Below are 22,892 nucleotides of genomic sequence, written 5' to 3'. Positions count from 1 at the left end.
AACGGACCCAAGTGCAATCTTCTTGAGTTGCACTTTTTTTCCCCATTACTGAATGGGCAGCCATCTACTCTTCCGACTTCCTCACTCCTTGGATTCCAGCATGGCCTTTCCGGCCCAGGGCCGATAGGCCACAAATCTGCATGTGCTCAGCCATGTGATCATGGAGAGAGAGAACTTTCAACCAGAACAGAGACGAACTAACCAGGCAAGTTCATCATATCTTCTTCCTCCATTCAAAATCCGATGATGACGTCCACGCCTTTAACGATGAGATCTTTGATGGCTAACAGTCCTGTCCTGGACCCACAAGCTCAATTGCAGGTTGAGCATAATATGATGGTGGTGATGGTAACAGTGGCAGCTATGGCTGTATTTCTCCTGGCTCACTTCTGCTGTCTTTGTTCTCTCCATCTCCAGTGTACGAACCCCATCCCTACACAGCTGTCGCCAGATGGTACGGTCAGCAGCAACATCCTCCAGATCCTCAGGTCTGACCTTACACTTCCTCAAGTTGTTCTTTATCTGATACTTATAGCGCTTCTTCTGCCCCCAGCTGAGCGTTGACCATGATGTAACTGGCCGTATAGTACTCTGTGGGGCAGCCAACTCGGGGGCATCCTGATCACATGCCCCAAACACTGCAGTCGGCGCTGGGTAATCATGGCCTCAATACTTCTGCAGACTAACCTTTTCCTGAAGCTGTCGGGCTGTGAAGATCATGTCGATCGTGCTCCTGTTCTTTCTAAACCCACACTGTGATTCTGGCAGCATTGTCTCAGTGATGTTGTTAATAAGTCTCTGAAGCAGCACCTTGGCCATAACTTTACCACCAACGGAAAGGAGTGATATGCCCCTACTATTGCCGCAGACGGCCTTGTCACCCTTGTTCCTATAGATAACTACAATGTTTGCATCTCTCCATTGCTGTGGGATATTCTCATCAGTCCAGGCCTTGGTGATGTACTGGTAGAGGGTGCGTATACATATGTATCCTCCCTCCTTCAGTAGCTCAGCAGGGATGTTATCAGCGCCAGGGAACTTGGTGTTCTTAAGGGAACAGACAGATGATAGAAGCTCCTGGATGGTTGGTGGTAGACTGAGCTCGTGGATGGTAGGAAGTTCGTCCAGGATGGTGGGGTCTGCATCAGAGTCTTGATTAAGCAGGGTGTCAAAATGGTCAGTCCACCTCAATAGGACACTATTCTGGTCCTTCAGAAGTGTTTGGCCATCAGCTGTTTTCAGGGAAGTGAAGCAGCGATTTGTTGGACCGTAGATGGTTTTGACAGTATTATAAACATGATGCATGTTATTTTTATCGGCAAAGGACTGGATTTCATGTGCCTTTTCAGTCCACCACTCATTCTGTATGGCCCGTATTTCCTTTTGCACTTTCCTCCGAGCTGCATGGTGTTCATTGAGCTCAGACAAGTTTCCGACTCCCTAAGTTTCTCAGCTAGGAAACGCCAAAACTCACTTCTTGCTTCTATGTTTCCCAAGCGGTTACAATTTAGCCTCTTTTTTTTAGGCTTTTGCAGCCGCAAAGGGGAACACACTTTCTTATTGAGCTTGGCCACAATCATACGATGGTCGGTCCAGCACACTGCACCTTTCATGGCATGAGTGAGGAGAACATCCTTGATGTCACTACACCTCACAATGATGAAGTCAATCATGTGCCAATGTTTAGAGCAAGGATGCATCCACAATGTCTTATATTCTGCCTTCTGCTGGAAGATGGTGTTGAATATGGTAATGTTATGCTCAGAGCAAAGAGTAAATAACCCTGCCAATGCCATGCCTACCTAGTACTCCACTTCATATCCTGTAGTTCTGTCCCACCCTAGCGTTGAAATCCCCAAGCAAGAGGATCTTTTCACTTTTAGGGACCCGGTAAAGCGTTTCATCCAGTGCTTGATAAAAGCATTCCATGGCCTCATTTTCAGATGGAAAATGAGTGTGGCAAAACACTCTTTTTTTTTTGCCAGGGGAATACGGAGGGTCATTAGCCTTTGTAACGACTGAGACCAATCAGACACAATTATTTGTTATGGTTAACAAATAATATTTAAAACTCATACTGGGATCTGTGGTCCCATCCCCCAACTAGGATAAGAAGGTCTTGGTTACCATGACTACGATCAGATAGGTTGGTTTTATTGCTGTTAAAGAATGTGGTCACTGGAAGAAAGAGAGTCCATAACAGACTTTTGCTGCATTCATTTCTGGACGAACTGATCTGTAAAGGAACCTGCACCCCAATCTACTGTATGAATGATTTACTGTCTTGTGTAGTGTCTTTTGATACTATTGTCTTTGATACTATGTATTTTATGATAGAACCAACGGTCAGTATAACCCCACCTGTATTGTGTCTCCAATCTAATTAATCCTTATGTAATGACTCACACTTTAGTGTACATTACCTTCTCATAGAATGCAGTGTTAGTTATATCTATAACTATATTATATCTATCTTAGTATAAATGCGGACACAACCTGCTAGACCTTCACTCTCCCAACAGAGTCAGACTATATTTTTTTCAATCCAACTGAGAGGAAAACTGCAACTTTTCCATTACAAAATGTAATATTAATACTAACACCATTTTTATGTACCTCTTCCGGGTCAAAACGGACCCAAGTACAATCTTCTTGAGTTTCACTTTTTTTCCCCATTACTGAATGGGCAGCCATCTACTCTTCCGACTTCCTCACTCCTTGGATTCCAGCATGGCCTCTCCGGCCAAGAGCCGACAGGCCAGAAATCTGCATGTGCTCAGCCATGTGATCATGGAGAGAGAGAACTTTCAACCAGAACAGAGACAAACTAACCAGGCAAGTTCATCATATCTTCTTCCTCCAACGGAGAAGAAAACGATTACAACTTCCATGTTTGACACTCTCAGAACCATCAACAACTTCAATTTTCAACAACTTCAAGAATTGTATCCACTGCACAACCCATGTAAGTATCAATTTAATGAGGTGCTCTGAAAATGATATGCTGATGGTTCTTTTCATAGATCCATTTCCTGATTCCGGTTCCATTCTGTCACTCACCCTTTTTCCTGTGTGTGTGTGTGTGTGTGTGTGTGTTTAGATTAGTTATGTTTGTGATTTAGTGAATAAAACTTGTGCACAATTTCCAGAAGAAGGTATAGCCCGTTCCTTTCTCTGTTAGAGAGCCTTCATCCAGAAGCCTAGTCTCACTCAGGGCAGCAATGTCGATGTTGTAGCAGCTCAGCTCAGCAGAGATCAGGCCTGTTCTCCTGTGAGGTCAGTCAGAGATGCCATGCGAGTCCAGGAGAGTCCTTACATTCCATGTTGCCAGTTTTATATTGTATTGTTTCTTATTTTCCTTATTTCGACCACAGTAGTGGAATAACCCAATAGGCGTGGTAACAAAATGGTTGAATGGGCAATTTTTAGGCCACCTTTTCTAGACCCTTCCCCAATTGGGGTGAGCAGTGCGGTCCTTAAATAGGGCTGCTAAGTCGCACAGGGGTCTGCGGAAACAGCTGCCAATCAGTCCCAGTTGATAGCGACCAAATACCCTGTGTCGCTGCCATGCAGATTCTGACTAGGAGCTCCCAGTCTATTCGTACCTGCTCCGGTAGCCAGGCGCCCCATCGCCGTCAGACTTTAACCATATGTAAGGTCCAAGTATTGTCACTGTGGTTAGAGGTGGATACTTGTACAAGGAAGGTTTTAAAGTGCCAAAGGGGGTGCGCCAACCCCAGTAGCACCATCTTCACCATGATGAGGTAAATCCCGAAGACAAGGGTGGTCCCAGGACAACCGGTCCGCCATCATGGCTGTAGGAGGCTACCAGGTCCTTCGTCTGTTAAGGCCCGCCTATTGCGCACATCCAGCGCATTGCTTTTCTGTCAGGGTGTGCTCCCTTTGTTTCAACAGACTGACCACAAGGCAGTGGGGCTATTTGCCCATAGCTGGGCCATTGGTTGACGGGCGCCAGGGCGTGTCCACACAGAGGTGGGCCATCTCTGGGGCCCACTGCTGCTCCGAGATCCCCTGTAGTTTAGCCTGGGACCGAATGATACCCAGTTTCCGTGTGTGGTCCCTGGATCTGGGCCGACACTATGTTGCTGTCTGGGGATGAAACACTAAAAATGCTATTCTTAGTTGCTCAAACATGTGTGTTGAAACTGCCAATAATAAATGTGAGATTCTGCACTATTGGCTCCACAGCAAACATAGCAGTTTTGTCACAGTAAATAGTGTATTGAGGTGTTACTCATGACTGTGAGAGCTCAACACCTCATGCACATGAATCAGCCAGTATGTTCAGCGCTCCATAAAACATGAAGCTTTAAAGACGTGATCTTAACATCTGATCCTTTTAACACTTCCCGTTGAGTAAGTACAGGTTGCGCTCTCCATTAAGGCTGATGTGAGCGTGGCTGTAATTGCTCTCGGCACTGTAGTGCATTAACAGAGTCAGGACACACACACAAGCATTACCTTCAGTCACGCTCTGATTACTCCAGACCACTGGAAACCAACTACTGGCCTTCAAACTGTGCATCTGCATGTTTTATTACATAAAATATATACAGTTCTGAGAAATGGAGCCGTGACAATAATGCTAAAAATGACATTAGATTCATAATGACAGCCTCTTTTTTACAGAACTAGCCTAAAACTGAGAGAGAGAGACAGAGAGCGAGAGAGCGAGAGAGAGAGAGAGAGAAAGAGAGAGAAAGAGAGAGAGATAGAGAAGGAGAGGCGTTTGGTTTTCCTGGAAGAAATGAGTGGTTCTGCTCATCTGATTAATCACAGAAAAGAAGACACATGGGCTTTCCTCACAGGACAGAGATCTCGCTGGTCACGATCACAGCAGAAACACACAGATGAGTTTGTGTCATACGTGTGTTTAATATCACGCAAACACAGTATATGTTCAGACTTTGTTTAGCTGACAGTCTTTTAACATGTTCGGTTTGGGCTCGGTAAGATGTTTCTGAAAGTCTCTTCTGCTCTTCAAGGCTGCATTTATGCAGCAAAACAGTAAAATATTATTTCAATATGTTTTCTACAGTATGTGTATATATAGTAAAGTGTAATTTATTCCTGTGATCAAAGCTGAATTTTCAGCATCATTACTCCACTGTCACATGGTCATTCAGAAATCATTCTAATATGATTTGCTGCTTAAGAATTTCTGATTATTATCAATGTTGACAATAGTTATTCTGCTTCAGATTTTTGTGAAACCGTCATACTTTTTTTTTCAGGATTCTTTGATGAATAGAAAGTTTAAAAGAACAGCATTTATTTGAAACAGAATTTTTTGTAACATTATGCGTCACTTTTGGTGAATTTAATGCGTTCTTGCTGAAAGTATTAAAAATCCCAAGTCTTTGGACAGTAATGTGTATATATATATATATATATAATTCATCTATGATTAGTGCTGTAGTTTCAGATACTAGAGTCTGTGACTGTGATTCTAATATACACACAAAAGGACAAAATCACAGGCTCACATTCGTTTAACGCATGATTTGTTTTTATTACAAAAATGAAATGTGACAAAGCAAAAAAAAACAAACTAAAAACAGATGCTGATCTATCAAAAGTTCAGGCTGAAGGCTTGAGGAAAAAGACAGCTCTTCATAGATGAAAATAAGGCAGGTGATGCAAGTCTGTGTTAAAAGCCTTTAGTCACATGATTTTCAGTCACACAGTGTTGAGATGGGCCGCTGAGCGCTGGTCACTGGGACACAGTGTTTGCAGGGTTTAACCCAGTGTTGAGATGGCTCACTGGGACACAGACAGAGGAGCACTGGAGGGTCCGGCTCCGCTCGGGGCCGCGGGGGACGAGACGCTCGGGGTCTGAGAGACGCTGCTCGCTGTCGGCACCGGCTCCATCTTACTGATGTGTGTGATGAAGCGGAGGCGCAGACGCATCGCCGGCCTCAACAAACAGATGATCCTCTCCACCTGCACAGATTTAAAGAGGACCTGTTATACACTTTCTTTTCCTGCTTGAATATTGATTACCGGTATTTCCCTCATTCTCCATTGTTGCGGCTCCTCTCTTCCCAGTCGGTGAGTAACGCTCCGTTTACTTCCTGTCTCTATGAAGCCCCTCCTTCTGAAAAGCACTCTGTGCTCTGATTGGTCGGCTGGAGCAGTGTGTTGTGATTGGTCGAGCACTTCGAGTGTGTTTGAGAAATGTCCTGCCCCTTCCCATAACCACCAGTTTAACACACTACTAACTAACTCAAACAGCCCAAACAACTAACTTAAGCCCCTTAATTCTGCATATGAATTATTATGAGTATATTGTTATTATAAAACAATATTGTGACGTTTTCGTTCCCGGAAGAAACTCAAGACTACAATGAATAGTTTCAGGGAGTTCAGAAACACTGACACTGATATAGAGAATAACAATTTTTCATGCTACAAACGGCAACATTACACACTATAGACAGATGAACATGGAGAAAAGCAGAATATGTGGTGTTTTGTAGACAGACCTCCTCCTTTTTAAAGACCTCTGAGTGACCTCTTAAAAACAGGATTGAAATCCACTGATCAAAATGCATCAGATCATTCCAAAACAATGCCAGACGGACTTATAATCGAGTATCATTCAACTGAATAATTCTATGTCATGTCTAAAACCTATAAATGTGAATGTTTAAAACTCATTCTTTCCTCACTTTCTTTGCTTCTGCAACTCGTATGAATGTGTGCATGCTTGTGTTTGTGTTAGATATTAGTTTTGTGTTAGAATAATCAATAAAATATTGTTCGTATTTAAAGTCGGTGTAGATTTTAAATATATATATATATATATATATATATATATATATATATATATATATATATATATATAATTAAATGTGTTTTGAGTTTGTCACACCACAGAAAATTGTGTTATTAACAACCAAGCCAAATTTGAATGATAAAAAAAAAACACCAAAGTAAATAAAATGTTATCAAAATCTTTTAAAAAAACCTGAACACAAAAACGGTAAAAATGGTTTAAACAGTCTAACTCCACAATTCAGAACTACACAGTTCACAGTCTTTCTAACATGTTTTCAGCAATACATTTCTAACATTTATAATGTGTTTAGAGACTTATCTCTGAATTGCCTTTACACAGACTTTAAAGAGAAGAGTTCTTGTCTTTTGTGCTTATGAATTTGATATCTTAAACCGCTGATCTTGTTACCTTGCTAATAAATAGTGTTTCACTATAGTTTGGATACTAATATCCGCTGCAGAGCTGATAGTTATGGCCCGTTCAGAAGTGATTCTTTCAAAATTCCCAATAAATGAATAATTCCCTTCGAGTTGAATTGACCTATTTCTCTTAGAAGACAAAATAACCTTATAAACTCATACACTAGACAGACACTAGATTACAGTGCTTAGTGTAAAGTCCTGCTTTTTTTGCGGCAACTTTAGTGTGGAGTTAATATGTAAGCACACCACAGTCGTAAGCAGCACCGGGAAAAAAACACCTCGATATATGCAGGACTCTCTGATGATGATGATGATGATGATGATGATGTGAGAGAGTGAAAGCTGAAGTCCAGATGATAAAGCAAAGGCACACTGGAGAATGATCTTTATGTGCAGTGACTGCTGATACTGAGCTGATATACCTGACCTTTCCTGCTTTTCCCTGAGGGAAAAGCTCACAAACAGCGGCTTCAGAAAGAGACTCGACCCCCTGCCAAACACACTCAACAGCAGCCCATGTGACACACGACGACAATCAGCGCACAGGGACACTATCTCATGCTAACTCGCAACTATTTACATTTTGTTGAATTGGTGGCTGATCCATTTGAATTTGTACGATCTGCTGTAAGAGAGATATTATTTTCCTATGTGTGGACGTATATATACAGTGAGGAGAACAAGTATTTGATACACTGCCGATTTTGCAGGTTTTCCTACATACAAACCATGTAGAGGTCTGTCATTTTTATCATAGGTACTCTTCAAAAATCCAGAAAATCACATTGTATGATTTTTAAATAATGCATGATATAAGTATTTGATCACCTACCAACCAGTAAGAATTCCGGCTCTCACAGACCTGTTCGTTTTTCTTTAAGAAGCGCTCCTGTTCTCCACTCATTACCTGTATTAACTGCACCTGTTTGAACTCGTTACCTGTATAAAAGACACCTGTCCACACACTCAATCAAACAGACTCCAACCTCTCCACAATGGCCAAGACCAGAGAGCTGTGTAAGGACATCAGGGATAAAATTGTAGACATGCACAAGGCTGGGATGGGCTACAGGACAATAGGCAAGCAGCTTGGTGAGAAGGCAACAAATGTTGGCGCAATTATTAGAAAATGGAAGAAGTTCAAGATGACGGTCAATCTCCCTCGAGCTGGGGCACCATGCAAGATCTCACCTACTGGGGCATCAATGATCATGAGGAAGGTGAGGGATCAGCCCAGAACTACACGGCAGGACCTGGTCAATGACCTGAAGAGAGCTGGGACCACAGTCTCAAAGAAAACCATTAGTAACAGTCATGGATTAAAATCCTGCAGCGCACGCAAGGTCCCCCTGCTCAAGCCAGCGCATGTCCAGGCCCGTCTGAAGTTTGCCAATGACCATCTGGATAATCCAGAGGAGGAATTGGAGAAGGTCATGTGGTCTGATGAGACAAAAATAGAGCTTTTTGGTCTAAACTCCACTAGCCGTGTTTGGAGGAAGAAAAAGGATGAGTACAACCCCAAGAACACCATCCCAACCGTGAAGCATGGAGGTGGAAACATCATTCTTTGAGGATGCTTTTCTGCAAAGGGGACAGGACAACTGCACCGTACTGAGGGGAGGATGGATGGGGCCATGTATCGCGAGATCTTGGCCAACAAGCTCCTTCCCTCAGTAAGAGCATTGAAGATGGGTCTTGGCTGGGTCTTCCAGCATGACAACGACCCGAAACACACAGCCAGGGCAACTAAGAAGTGGCTCCGTAAGAAGCATCTCAAGGTCCTGGAGTGGCCTAGCCAGTCTCCAGACCTGAACCCAATAGAAAATCTTTGGAGGGAGTCCGTATTGCCCAGCGACAGCCCCGAAACCTGAAGGATCTGGAAAAGGTCTGTATGGAGGAGTGGGCCAAAATCCCTGCTGCAGTGTGTGCAAACCTGGTCAAGAACTACAGAAACATATGATCTCTGTAATTGCAAACAAAGGTTTTTGTACCAAATATTAAGTTCTGCTTTTCTGATGTATCAAATACTTATGTCATGCAATAAAATGCAAATTAATTACTTAAAAATCATACAATGTGATTTTCTGGACTTTTGTTTTAGATTCCGTCACTCACAGTTGAAGAGTACCTATGATAAAAAATACTTTGTAATACCTCTACATGCTTTGTAAGTGGGAAAACCTGCAAAATCAGCAGTGTATCAAATACTTGTTCTCCCCACTGTGTGTATGTATGTATGTATGTATGTATATATATATATATATGTATATGTATAATTATTATTGTTAATCTTCCATGAGTTACAGAGATTTCCTTACATAACTTTTAATCATGAAAGATAAATTATTTTTTGGCATATATACATGTGTGTGTGTAAATCTATATATTTTTTTTGTATGTGTTGAAAAACAGACACTCTAGCTTTATTGTTAACTCAATAAATGCTGCTTTTGACAGAGGGATTCATTAGAGGAGGAGAGAGAAATTGCTTCTCGAGAAAGTGAACTGTTGAATGCAAGTGGACGAACTGAAGGTTTCATGCAGGCCAATGGAGGTCATCATGTAAGGGTCAGATTCTGACTGATAAGTATAGAAATGTTGTATGTTATCTGAGGCGCTCATAACTTTCATCACACTCCTGGTAGAACTTAGACTTAGAAATAATACATTTTCTCTCTTTTCTGTCTCTCTCTCATGTTTCGAGTTTTAATCTGCAAAAGCTGCAAGACAGGACTTGTGAATAATGCCTCTTTCTGTGGCCAAGGCCAGTGGGCCTGAGAATAGTCTATTTTACAAAATTAAAAACTGTTTGCGTTCGTCAGGTGTCCAGTCGCATTAAGGGATGTTGAGGAAGACCGGATGTGGATGAAGATGAACTGGAAAGTGTCCATACTATTATATGATAAAAGGAAGTGGGAGGCCTTATGATCATGTTCATTTGCTTCTCCAATCAACTTTGAAAGTCTTTGTTCAATGATAAATGAATATGTATGATTTTACTGGATAAAAGCTTATTTTGTGGCTCTCTGAGATATGTAAGAGAAACTACCCTGATCGCCACTTCAGATAAATACATCTGATTTACTTTCACCATTGAGTGGCCTGACTTTCATTTTATCTGTGTATTTCCAGCACACTGCTTACGCCCCAGTGACAGGTGGACCTTCATGCTTGCTTGTTTCCTAATAATCATACAAGCTCATAGGAAATTTCTACCTCATAACATAGATAACCCATGGTTAACCCTTTAAATTTGTGACAGCATCTCACCCGCCAACCATTTTTGTCCGATGTTCAAGAAGTGTGTATGGCCTTGATACGAAGAAGAATGTTACTGTGTGTGTGTGTTACCTGGTCTTTAACGCTGTCCCCGGTGAACATGTACTTGATGTGGTACAGGAAGTCACAGATGGGGTCCATATAGGACAAGTGTTTAATGTGCTGGTCCACAGCCTGGAGCATCTCATAAAACGCCACTCCAATCTGAGAGAGGAAGAAACACACACTCATCAGCAATGACCTCATCATATACATCACAATACAGGTGGAATGAATACAAAATCATTCATTTTGAGCAAAAAAACAAACAAAAAACTTTTCAATACTTAACTCATTACTATAGCTTCTTTATTATTAATACTATTATGAACCATTAGTGGATGTTTGTGTTATGTTGACATAACTTAATGTTGGCCCATGGCCTATGAAGGCTTGACTCATGATTATTAACAAAGTCTCTTAATTAATCTCTAAGTTTTGTGTGTTTTTGCTCCATTTCAGGGAATAAAGCGTATCCAATCAACGCCACAGCAGAACCGTTGCTCGTCTCTGAGCAACACACTGGTGTTTTGTTATTGAATGCCTCTATATATCTGAACGATTTGGTTGAGTAAATGATTCAATAACTCACTTATAAAGACAGTCGCTTGCTTTGTTCCTAAATGAATCAGGCATTTGAACAAATCCTTAAATAAACGATTCAATGACTCACAGTCATAAGACAGTGACTTGTCGCCACCTACTGGTGTGTTTTTTTAAAACCATTTTATTTTGTCAATTTTTTTAATATAACTATATTTAAATTTTTATTCTTTCAAGCAATCTCAAAATTAGCATTTGTAAAGTGCCTGGTTAAACTGGTCTAAACTAGTCGAGGTCCCAGCACATTCTGCACTGGTGATCCACACCTGGTTATGAACAGCAGCTCTCAGCGTTCAGTGACGGCCGGCGGGTTTGAGGAGCTGAAGGGTTTCTGGGTAATGTGCTGTGGTCAGTGTGTGGAGAGCAATTTCATTAGATGCTTCACACAGCCCCACAGGAGCACAGCAGGAACTACTCTACTCGGCTCAAGAGCTTTTGGAGTGTGTGTGTGTATGTGTGTGAGCGCCGGCCTGTGGCCTAATCAAGTCTCTTCTCTCTCCCACGAGTGCAGGTGTGTGTGCCGGCCTGTGGCCTAATCAAGTCTCTTCTCTCTCCCACGAGTGCAGGTGTGTGTGTGTGTGTGTGTGTGTGCCGGCCTGTGGCCTAATCAAGTCTCTTCTCTCTCCCACGAGTGCAGGGGCATCATTTATAACCGTTGCGTACAAAACAGGCCCTGAAAGAGGCGTACAAGGCGAAAAAACTTTCTCTGAAATATATTTTACACTATTTGATTTATTTATTCAAAAACAAGGCAAGGATAGGCTACTAAATGATTTTAATTTGTGTAATGTGACAGCACATCCGTATTTCATATTTTTCTAATGTCTTGTACCGTTAAACGTTATCACGTGGATGAACAATTATATGCAAATGATATGCTGATGAGACGACGCATGTGCGCACAATCTTCCGCTGACTGGGATTTCTAAAGTGAATTCTGCGCAGGTTCTGGCATACGCACGGTTTTTTAAGTCTAAATATTTTTTTGCGCATTTTTGGCTTTCGGGGGCACGTACACTTTTAGTAAGGATCCTACGCACAGTTTTATAAATGTGTGTGTGGCTCTACCTCCAGCATGCATCTGGTCCTCTCCTGCTGGAAGCGCTGCAGAAACGGCCCCACCAGATGATACACGTACAGCAGCTGGAACTCAGTCTTCACGATGGGTTTCAGCACCTCCGACAGGAACCTGACACACACACACACACACTAATTACACGTTGGCTTGAAAAACTGTATTCAAACTACATGAGACTGTATTAATGGTAATTGGGAAATGTAGCAACTGTAACACAGAACGAAAGTCACCATGAAATTGGCAATTCCTGTTTTTTATGGAATTTTGCAGTGTTTATTCTAAATGAATTATCGGTGCACATAATTATTGTTAAATTTATGCGTCTCATAATAATCTTGAATCAGAATAACTTCCTCTTGCAGCATCTCTTCTCTTCTCTGATGACGAGGGCGGGGCTATAACCTGTCAATCACACGAGACCCACCAACAGCAAGCCACAACCATCCAATCAATTCCCCACAGACACAATCAAGCCCCGCCCACATTTGTTCTTCATTGTAAAAAAGGCCAAATTCTGACAGTAACATACTGTTTTCCATTAAAACAGTAATGTAGAACACAGTGCATGCTGTGTAACTTATGACAGGAATGATTGTGGAAAATAGAAGGAAATGTCTAATCCCTTAAGAGAGAACTTTGAAAGCTTCTTTTACAACTGGAGGTTTTGGTCGTAGTGTTTTCTCTCACATCTAAATCACTCAAACGGTGACTGATGATCTGGAACTGAACGAGCCGGAATGGCTTATAAGCGAGTGATTATAAACGCATCAAACGGAGAGGGTAAAATCCTGTCGATTCACTATAATACATAATTTATTCCCAAATTCCAGTGTTTATTAAGGCTTCCAGACGGTGTATTTCTTGGTGGCACTCAGCCTGATGGTTTTGGCCGTCTAGTGCTCATGAGCAGGAGGAAACGCAGTATCGTTTGCCTGTTGGAGCTTTAACAGCAGTTGGAGTTTGTATTCTTTTCGGCACTTTTTCTTACATTAATGTGCATGTTGCTTTTACTATTGCTTGTATTTTTGTCCATTTTGGGTGTTCTTGCTCATAAATAAATGTTCACCTTTTTATTAGCCTATTACTGTTGTGTTTTTAGTGTAGTCATTTCCTGTGTCCAATCTAATTTGAGCTGTGTTGCCAAAATGACCCAAATTGTTTTCAACTCACCATTTTTATGAGTGTATTGCAAATTGAAATAATCACAGAAATGGACTGCATGTACTTTTCACAGCAAATGGCAAAAGTCATTTCACAGTATTAATACCGTAGAATTACAGTATATGGCTGGTGTTTCTACTGCAAGGATTTTACCATTATCTTACAGATTTTTTGTTCCAGAAGCCGTTTCACTCAGATGTTCGTCACAATAGTGAAGAAAAGACGAGCGCAACTTCCCTTTCATGTACTATATTCACTATATAACACCTCAGGAGTCTAAAAAATATTATGCCAAACGATTGCTTTGGTCTATTGTTGATGAATTATGACATTATAAGTATAAAGTGTTTATATCATAATATGTTGTAGATGGATGGAAGGGTGCATATTTGATCTCCCTCGGTTTTAATGAGCAGCTGGAAGTAGTAAAGCAAACACATTTCAAAATAAGAGTCCCGTATATTTCAGGCTTGTTTGTAATTAAAAGTCTTGCATGATGCATTCTTTGTCTGCTTATTATTGGTATTTTGTTTACACAAACTGTATCTGGTATTCAACTCAACTCTTGTATCTTCTCCCTGGCCAGCCTCGTCAAAGGAAGAAAAGACTTAAGAACGTTATTTAACACTTTTAATATAAAATTTGTACTACAATCAGCATAATCTGTCATCTAGTTCATATGAATATGAATCAATTTTAAATCATACTGAACATGTGTTTTGCAGATAAGCAGCAGTATTAAGTCCTGGTTGCATGTGTGCCGCAGCCTGTTTACTTATGTTAAAGATTTTGAGATACATTTATTGTGAGATTATATGGGTTGGTTCTGTATATATATATATATATTTTTTTTTTCCAGGTCTTCAAAAAGCTCGTAAAAAGCCCTAAATTAGTTTTTTTTAAACCATTCAAAAATTAATTTTCTGTCCCACTAGTGTCACCAAATGGATTTGCAAAAATAATGATATGCAAAAATAATGGTTAAAAAAAGGTTTCCTGAACAATCTCTAGTCTGTCATTGGTCAGTCAACCCGCCCTAAACTCCCTCTGTTGGTTGAGTCGGTGTTGAATATTCCCCTGAGAAAAAGTGTTTGACCATGTAGGAGACACTTGAACAGACTCATGAAGCTCATCCTTCTGCTGTAAAATCCAGTCTTGACATGATCAATAACTGAAGGTCATTGTGTTTCAAGTAGAAGAGTTGAAAATGTCAAGAAAATGGGTTTAATGTTCTGATTTCATGACCTCCAGACAGATCGATAAGAGCCTCTGAGTCATGATGATGTCATCCGCTGTGTCACGGATCTTCATTAATCAGACTAATTGTGCCTCGATTGGGATGAGCTGTGTTTAGAGCAGTAGTAAAACACTGACACCGCTGTATGAAGCGGAAATTAGTATTTTCTCTCCTATTGTGCCGTATATATCTGAGTGAAACGCTTCAGGATCAAGAACACATGTGGGCGGGGCTTGATTGTGTCTGGGGGGGAATTGATTGGATGGTTGTGGTTTGCTATTTGCTATGAATTTAACACAATAATGATGTGCACTGATAAACTGTTTCACTGTACGGGCGGAGGGGAGTGTGTGCTAACGTTCCCCCGTCGCTGCAGACGAGTGTGTGAGACGGCGTTAAGCGTGTCCTATCACTGCTCCTCCAGGAGCCGCCTGTCACTGCGTTATCTGTGTGTTTCCATGGACCCGATCCCAGACGCCACACACTGTCAGCACACACAGTTAAACAGACGCTTTTACACTTCAAAACAAACAGAGCATGTGACCGCAGCACGAGGACTGACACACACAGACTACAGAAAACACACACACTACCGTTCAGAAGCTTGGGGTCAAGTACGACTGTTTCTTCTATAGAGAAATGGCATCAAATCATCATATTAACAGTGGTTCCCAAACTTTTTGAAAGCATGAACATTTTTTCCACATTTATTTTTGGTGGAACATTTTTTTCCCCCAAGGCACCCCAACCCAATTAAACGTACATGTGTACATATACATACGTTTAATTTTATTATGAAAATAGCATATAAATGATCTAATTAACTTGTTTTATCAAACAACTTGTTGAGAAAAATAAGAATATTAAAAAATATATTTTAATTTTGTGTCATTTAACCACTTTTTAAACTCACTGAAGTTAGCTGAGCAGCGTGTGGGACATGCCAACGTCACATACATCCAATCAAAAAAATTATAAGATGAGAAAAACACATTTCAAGAGATGTATCATTGTACTTCTATGTGTGTCAATGTTTGTTGATGTATCATAAAACCTGAGAATTTTTATTATTTTGCATTATGTTTATGATGACTGAGTGATGCTGATGAGGACACCAAAGGCACTTTATAGTGAAATCTAGATGAGCAAACAACAAATGAAGCATAAACAGCAGCATGAATTTGTTATGAATGCATCACAACAGACATAGGCCTAACACCGTGTCCTAAACTGTTCTATTTCTGCGACGTCGTGGCTGGAACAACAACAGAAAGTATGATCATCTCAGGTACTGTTTATGTGCTTTATTTAATGTTAAAAGTGTCTGTGTGAGTTTGAATATCATTTTGTGTTATTTTATTGCCGGAAAGCAACAATTCACCTCAGATCATCAAAATAAATAAAAGTGAACAAGAACGTTCAGTAACACTTTACTTGAAGGGGTGTGCATAAGACGGACATGACATGACACATGTTATGAATATAAAGGTTAGGAGGTTTTAAGCATGTTTATGGCAACTGCCATTAAGTGTCATTAGCTCAATTATGAAATGTTTAATGCAAATATGACATTGTTTGAGATGTCTTTGTTATGACAACTTGACATAAACCAATACATCATAACCTGTCCAGGCACGGATTAGCGCACGGGCCTACTGCGCACTTGCCCAGGGCCAGCAAGGGGCCCTGTCAAATTTATATTATTTTCAAATAATAATAATGATTTATTTATTTTTCAGTTAAATTGTGTGCATTTGCATTAGTGCCATTGTCAGGGCCGTACGTACCCACCATTGAGGTACCCGGGGTCCAGAACTCTGTAATTTTTCTGTGTAGGGTATATAATGAAGCTTGTGAAATAAATCGCCAATTAAATCTTAATGTGGTGCGGGCGGCAATAAATCGCACATCGCGAGTTGCGACGATAACTGACCTTCTCATCTGAGCTGCTTCAGAACTCAAACACAGAGTGACCAGATGACTAATCAAATCACAGTAGGCGGGCTTTATGTTCACAGAAGCGCGAGCCGAGCGCGAATTCCAGCACGATGCGCTTCACGCTTCAGTTAACGGTCATACCAGTGCGAGATGAGAGACAAAACAGCTGTTTAGCGACCGACAGAAAAAATCAGTTTGCAAAGACTGTAGCAATCAAAGCTCAGCTTTGGGAAAAGGGAAGATATACAGGTCAAGAAGATAAAGAGACTGAGAGAAGTAAGAGAGAAGGAGATGAGAGAGGAAGAACAGGTGTTGCATTCTATGCCCAGAATTAATTAATGCGAATTGGGCAACTCATAAAATATGTACGATTTAGTTAAAAAAAAAAAAAAAAACGAAAAATTTGGTGAAGACATCCATGCTCAGGGTACATCATCTCCATAAACCATCCCTGAACCTGTCAGTGTCTTGGTAATGACAACTTGACATTACAGAAACAACATTATTTTATTAGTGTGTCATGAATATTTTTCTTGACCTCAATCTCAACTTCAGTGGTACAAATTGAATTTGTCATTAAAATGTAGTTGAGGTCAAGAAAAGTATACATGACACTGTTATAAAATAATTTGGCAAAGTATGAACACTTAATTACATCTTAATGACAAATTCAATTTGTACTACTGTAGTTGAGGTCAAGAAAAACATTCATGACACAGTTATAATGGCCTCATGACAGCCAATGTCAAAACCAATCACATGACAGTTTAATGTAATGTTAACCCATAAAGCTAAGTGGTTTCTTAAGTAATTAATCTGCTATATCATGTTTATGACATATTTATGACAGGTTATGTTGTATTGGTTTTGTATTGGTTTATGTCAAGGTGTCATAACGACATCTCAAACAATGTCATATTTGCATTAAAAATGTCTTAATTGAGCGAATGACACTTAATGACAGTTGCCATAAACATGCATAAAACCTCCTTCATATTCATAACATGTGTCATGTCAGTCTTATGCACTTGTTTCAGTGATTTGAACCAATTAGCCTACTTTATGGGGGAATCATTGGAACAAAACACATTTAAAGATTAACACTTAACTCTTTAAAGGGTAACTAAACCCTAAAACAACTTTTTTTAGTTAATGATCTGTAAGACTGGGGCTTTATTAATGCTGTTCATTGATTCAAGTAATTTTTTTGACATTTGGGTATAAAGTGTTTTAATTCAACAATATGTGGTGTAAAGCGTCTGAGTGTTGCCCTCTTCAGGTTGAACGGTGCAGTTAAATTTTCCTATTGGATGTTGTGGTGCCCTGTGACATAAGAGGGTACCAGCTAACCACGCCCTTGCCTACAGAGAGACCCGTCTTGGGTGCACGTCTCCTCTCCACTGGGCTCTGCCCACTTTTCCAGCATTTTTAAAATATTGCCAGTGGGAGGAGTCAGGCTCTGACCAGGGATTTAGTTACCCTTTAAATAATAATAACCAACTCCAATTAAAATTTTTCTTTAGTTTCTCATTTGCTCGTCTCAAACCTGACCTTATAACTTTTAAAAAATGAAACTAAAATATCTGTGCATGGAACGGTCGCGGGTATTTTAATGGGACACATGTGCCTGCTTTAGCGAGCACAGGCTCTTGATTCAGGGGTAGATTGAGGATAGTGCAACTCGTAGATCGTGCTCCACTGACAGCTGCTGCCTTTTTTGTTTTTTTATGTATGGGAACGCTAGCTCCATCTTTGCCCTATCCTGTCAATCTCTGCGTGAAATATAAAATTGAGCGCGCACCAGTATAGAGGTCAGATGTATAGAGGTAAAACATGCGATTTCAAATTTAAATATATTTGAAGTGGCCTATATCATTATTGTTTAGCTTATTTATATGCACGTGGACATTATTATATGTTGGTGTTTTCATATATATTTAAAATATATGCTACAAAAAGTTATTATATGGTAGGATAGTAATTTTAGGTTGTTTAAGTTGGAAAAAAGCTGAGATTCGTTGTCACGGCACCCACTTTGGGAACTACTGTATTAGAATGATTTCTGAATTATCTGTAATGATGCTGAAAATTCAGCTTTGATCACGGGAATAAATTACACTTTAGTATATATCCACATAGAAAATGGTTAAATTAAATTATAATAATATTTCACTGTTTTCAGTGTATTTTTGATAAAAAATAAATTCAGCCAGGGTGAGCAGAAGAGACTCCGGTCAAAAACATAAAAAAAATCTCACCCCAAACAATAGTGTACACTACATGAACTACCAACAGAAAATCTAAATTGACCCTATTTTACAGTATAATGCACTGCTCCTAATGCCATCGATTCATCAGTACGTTATTGCAAAGATTATTGCAAAGATAAAAGATTAAAAAAAGAAATTGTCTTCATAATCTTTCATCAAAACCTGTCTCTGAAAGACCTTTTCACAATGTTATGAAACCCATTTTTTCAAACCATCCTGTCCAGCTTCATCCTGGTACAAAATGAATTATCATTTGAAAAGACAGCAGATCACTGAAGTAAAATGGGTTGTGAAGAAGATCTGAGCGCACTGATGCGTGTGTGTGTGTGTGTGTGATGCTGTGGGATGAGGAGCGTGTGGAGGCAGGAGAACTGAAGCACTGCAGCACTCATCCTCACACCACATACACTAGTACTGCGTTTCAGATCTACTCAACAAACAACTGACTCACTCACTTAACTACAACACTCATGGATTTATCAGTATCTGCTGTCAAATTTAACTTTTAAGACACTTTTTAAGGCACAAATAAAATTAGTTCTGTATGTCTATTCGGAACAAACCCATTCAATCTCAAAATAAATCATTGCAGAACACAGTCAACAAGGACTTAAGGGTTTGACTGCAATTTTATTCAATATGTGTATTGTAATTGGTTTATGTACCAAAATATCAATACATAGGAATAAGACATTTACATTTTCTGATTATAAAATAATGCATTTAAAGAAAGACAGATTATAGATTATTGTGCCAATAATAGTAACATCCATTTATTAAATAATGTTCTGCCATGACAACTGAGTATTTGGCATGACAATGCTGATATGTTGGAATAGATCTGCTACGCTACTGCCAATACACACACGACACACTCTTGTGAGCATGTGAGATATGCTGCTGCACAGTAGCGTACATGAAATCACCCATATCAGATCTATACAGGTGGAGCTGGGGAAGGGGGAGGGTCTCTGAAAGCGCGCTGCACTTCTAAGGCAAATGCTATAGGTTACTGATACAGAGTCACCAATCAGCTGTGCCCTATAGAGAATGAAGTGATTCCAAGCAGATTGAGTTAAGGACCAATCAGCCTGCGTCATCTAGAGTTTCATGACAGAACTTTGTATTTCTTAGTTTTTCTTTCCTGTGTCAAGGTGTGGATACATGTTTATTTGCCCTTTATTTAACCGGATAAAACGTTTAGAATCTCTTTTACAGAAGTAACCAGGCCAAAATCAGCAGCACAACTTGTTTCTACATTTGACTGCTCACTAAGCAAAGATCCAAAAATATTAATTGTCAGCAGTTTCAGGTAAATTTGTAAAAAGGTCCAATCACTGGGTGCCGCATACAGAAAAGCTTGTTTTCCAAATTCAGTTTGTGCGAGTGGAACTGAAAGGGTACACAATGCTAGTTACAGTTTACTGGTACTCTTGTTTTGAAATGTCTTTGCTTTACTACAGCTGGCTGCTTATTCACACAGATGAGGTAGATCAGATATGCACCTCGACTGTGCACTATTTCTAACAATGCAACGGACTGGAGTGAATTATTACTCTTATTATTCCCCAATTACCACGCCTCAAGACATTGCTCAATGTTGTATTTCATTTGTCAGGTTTTTGTCCTTAAAACACTCTTATGTGCAGAACTAGTTTCTTACACATCAGATCCCAAGCCCCTGTTGCTCCGTTGTACTGCATGTGTGTGTGTGTGTTTCTATGGGAGACAGAACAGGAGAAAGAGGGCATGCTTTCCATGGAAAACATGGATATAGTCTAATTTTTATTCTATTGTTATATTTATATGCTGGGTCAGTGTCGTTGTGGGTTTTGGTTCTTTTGCTGTTGTCGGTTGTAAAGACCTTTGAAGTAACAGAAATAATTTGGCGAAGTGATATGGAGCTGTAATGCGGTCGAGACCTGCTGGAACTATTTTAGCCGTGCTCTTTCCTGAAAATAACTGCACACAAGAGAGTTCATCAACCAATCAGATTCAAGCAATCAACAGCCCCGTAATATAACAGTAAATCATAAGCAATCTATAGGCATAACTGCGCAGTATTCATTGATTTTGAACTGCACTGAAACCACAAGCCTGTAGGACCAGCAACAGCGCCACATTTTGACTTGGAACTGGCAGAGCTCATATTTAATAAAACCATAGAATTTAGAAGTTTAATAATCACATTAGACCGTCCCAAAATTACTGTGTTTTTATCTCCATATTTAAGACCTATTAATATGATAATTTAGACTTTTTTATACCATTAAAGATAGTTGAGATTAGGGAGAGGCAACGATTAAGTTTGTGTTTACATAATACGTGTACTGTGTATAACTATTCAGTATATATATATATATATATATATATATATATATATATATATATTTAATAAATATTTGCTTGTACTGTTTATATATTTATATATAATTTATATTATATATATATATATATATATATATATATATAATTAAATAAATAAATAAAATAATTATACACAGTACACACACATATATATTATGTAATCAGAAACTTTTATTTTGGATGCGATTAATCATTTCCCATCCCTAGTTGAGATGTTCTATGACCTTAAGTTTGATCAAACTGAGTATTGATCAGAATTTTAATGTCTGTGCATCCTTTTGTTTTAAATAAAAAATTATGCGAAATACAGTGGTGAATGTCTCTCTGAACTATAGGCAGGTGTGGTGAAAGGTGTTGGCCCCTGAGCAGGAGGTGTGGGTGCTGGTTACTCTGAGACGGCTCTGATGTCTTACTTGGGGATGAGGGAGAGCTGGCCGATGCTGGAGTGATGCCAGACGGCGTGTGCCAGCGCCAGAATGTAACTGCAGTGCATCTCTGAGTACGACTGGTGGCACGCGGTGAAGTCCAGCAGCTGGAAGGGGTACCCGACCCAGTCCGACTCAGAACTCAGAACCGGACTGCTGATCACACTCACGATGCGGTCGTGGAGGACGATCCAGTACGGCTCCTGCGCAAGAAACAGAACATTACATTAACGTGAACAGAGATATTGAGTCTTAGAAATATGCTTCACAGCAAGGCCAGGTAAGGAAGTGGAGAAGTGGACCTAAATGTAGCTTCTAAGTTTAATTTATTTAATAAAATAACCAAGAAAACCAAACCAAGGGCAATAAATACACAGGATAACGAGAAACTCAAGAAACAGTGTGGCAAGCGGGACGAGGCCAGTGGCGTGACATAATAAGCTTCACACGATCTCGAGTTTCTCACGGAGGAGCTTCGGAAGCATTAAAGGAGAAGTGTCGACAGTGAAGGACGAGAGTAGACCAGGCCTGGACTATTTATGTTATGTCTTGTTTATGTGCGTGTGGCAATCATCCGTAAGGGGCTGCCGCTTTAATTTCCATTTTGTTTTTGTTTATTTATAAAAGTGTTTGATCGTTCACCAGTTCCCGCCTCCTTCTTCCCTGATCCTTTAATTTCTCCACACACAGGTGAGCAACATAACCAGTAACCAAGATAATCGCTGCGTCTGGAATCGAATATTCTCTACCATGTAGTGTGCGAAAAACAGTATGGCAAAAGAGTAGTTTGTCTGAATACGTAGTATTTGACAGTAGTAACAATACCTAGTAACAATAGACCTACTACTTCCACCAATATTTTGAAGTGTGCATTCGTTGGACCCTGTAATATCCCATGAGGCCACGAGAGAGGAGTTGTGAATGGAAGTAAAGCGACGCAACTGACGCTGGTAGGTCACGTGACAGTAACAACATGGTGAATGTATACTACACATATTATTAATATTACATAGAGAGTACTTTTTAATGGATCAGAAGTAAATCCAAATGTAGTACCTACTCAGAACAGTACGCAATTCCGAACTGGTGACTAGAACAAAGGAAACAGGAACAAAACAAAGGAAATACTTGGACAATACTGTCCTTGGAACAGAAACTGAAACCAAATGTTACTATTTGGAGTCGGAAAGAAGACTATTATGGCTTCAAATCCCATAATTTTTTTTAAATAAAACAAATGTTGACTGAAATAAATTAGAATATAAACAAAA

At 39.9% G+C, this 22,892-nt stretch overlaps 1 protein-coding gene across 2 annotated transcripts in view; it reads right to left on the bottom strand.

Moving 5' to 3' along the window:
- Positions 1-5,510: 5,510 nt before the first annotated feature.
- Positions 5,511-22,892, bottom strand: part of med23 (mediator complex subunit 23) — a 66,219-nt gene continuing 48,837 nt past the window's right edge. For both annotated transcript variants that reach the window (XM_079638946.1, XM_079638945.1), the window contains 4 exons: positions 21,610-21,824; positions 12,214-12,334; positions 10,576-10,707; positions 5,511-5,964 (listed from right to left, as the gene is read on the bottom strand). In XM_079638946.1, coding sequence (XP_079495072.1) covers positions 5,782-5,964; positions 10,576-10,707; positions 12,214-12,334; positions 21,610-21,824 — 651 coding nt within the window. In that variant the 3' untranslated portion in view covers positions 5,511-5,781. The remainder of the gene's footprint in view (positions 5,965-10,575; positions 10,708-12,213; positions 12,335-21,609; positions 21,825-22,892) is intronic.

Source organism: Phoxinus phoxinus, assembly GCF_949152265.1.
Source record: "Phoxinus phoxinus genome assembly, chromosome: 16".
Taxonomy (NCBI): domain Eukaryota; kingdom Metazoa; phylum Chordata; class Actinopteri; order Cypriniformes; family Leuciscidae; genus Phoxinus; species Phoxinus phoxinus.
Note: the sequence above shows the minus strand (reverse complement) of the source record. Positions and strands in the feature narration are given on the sequence as shown.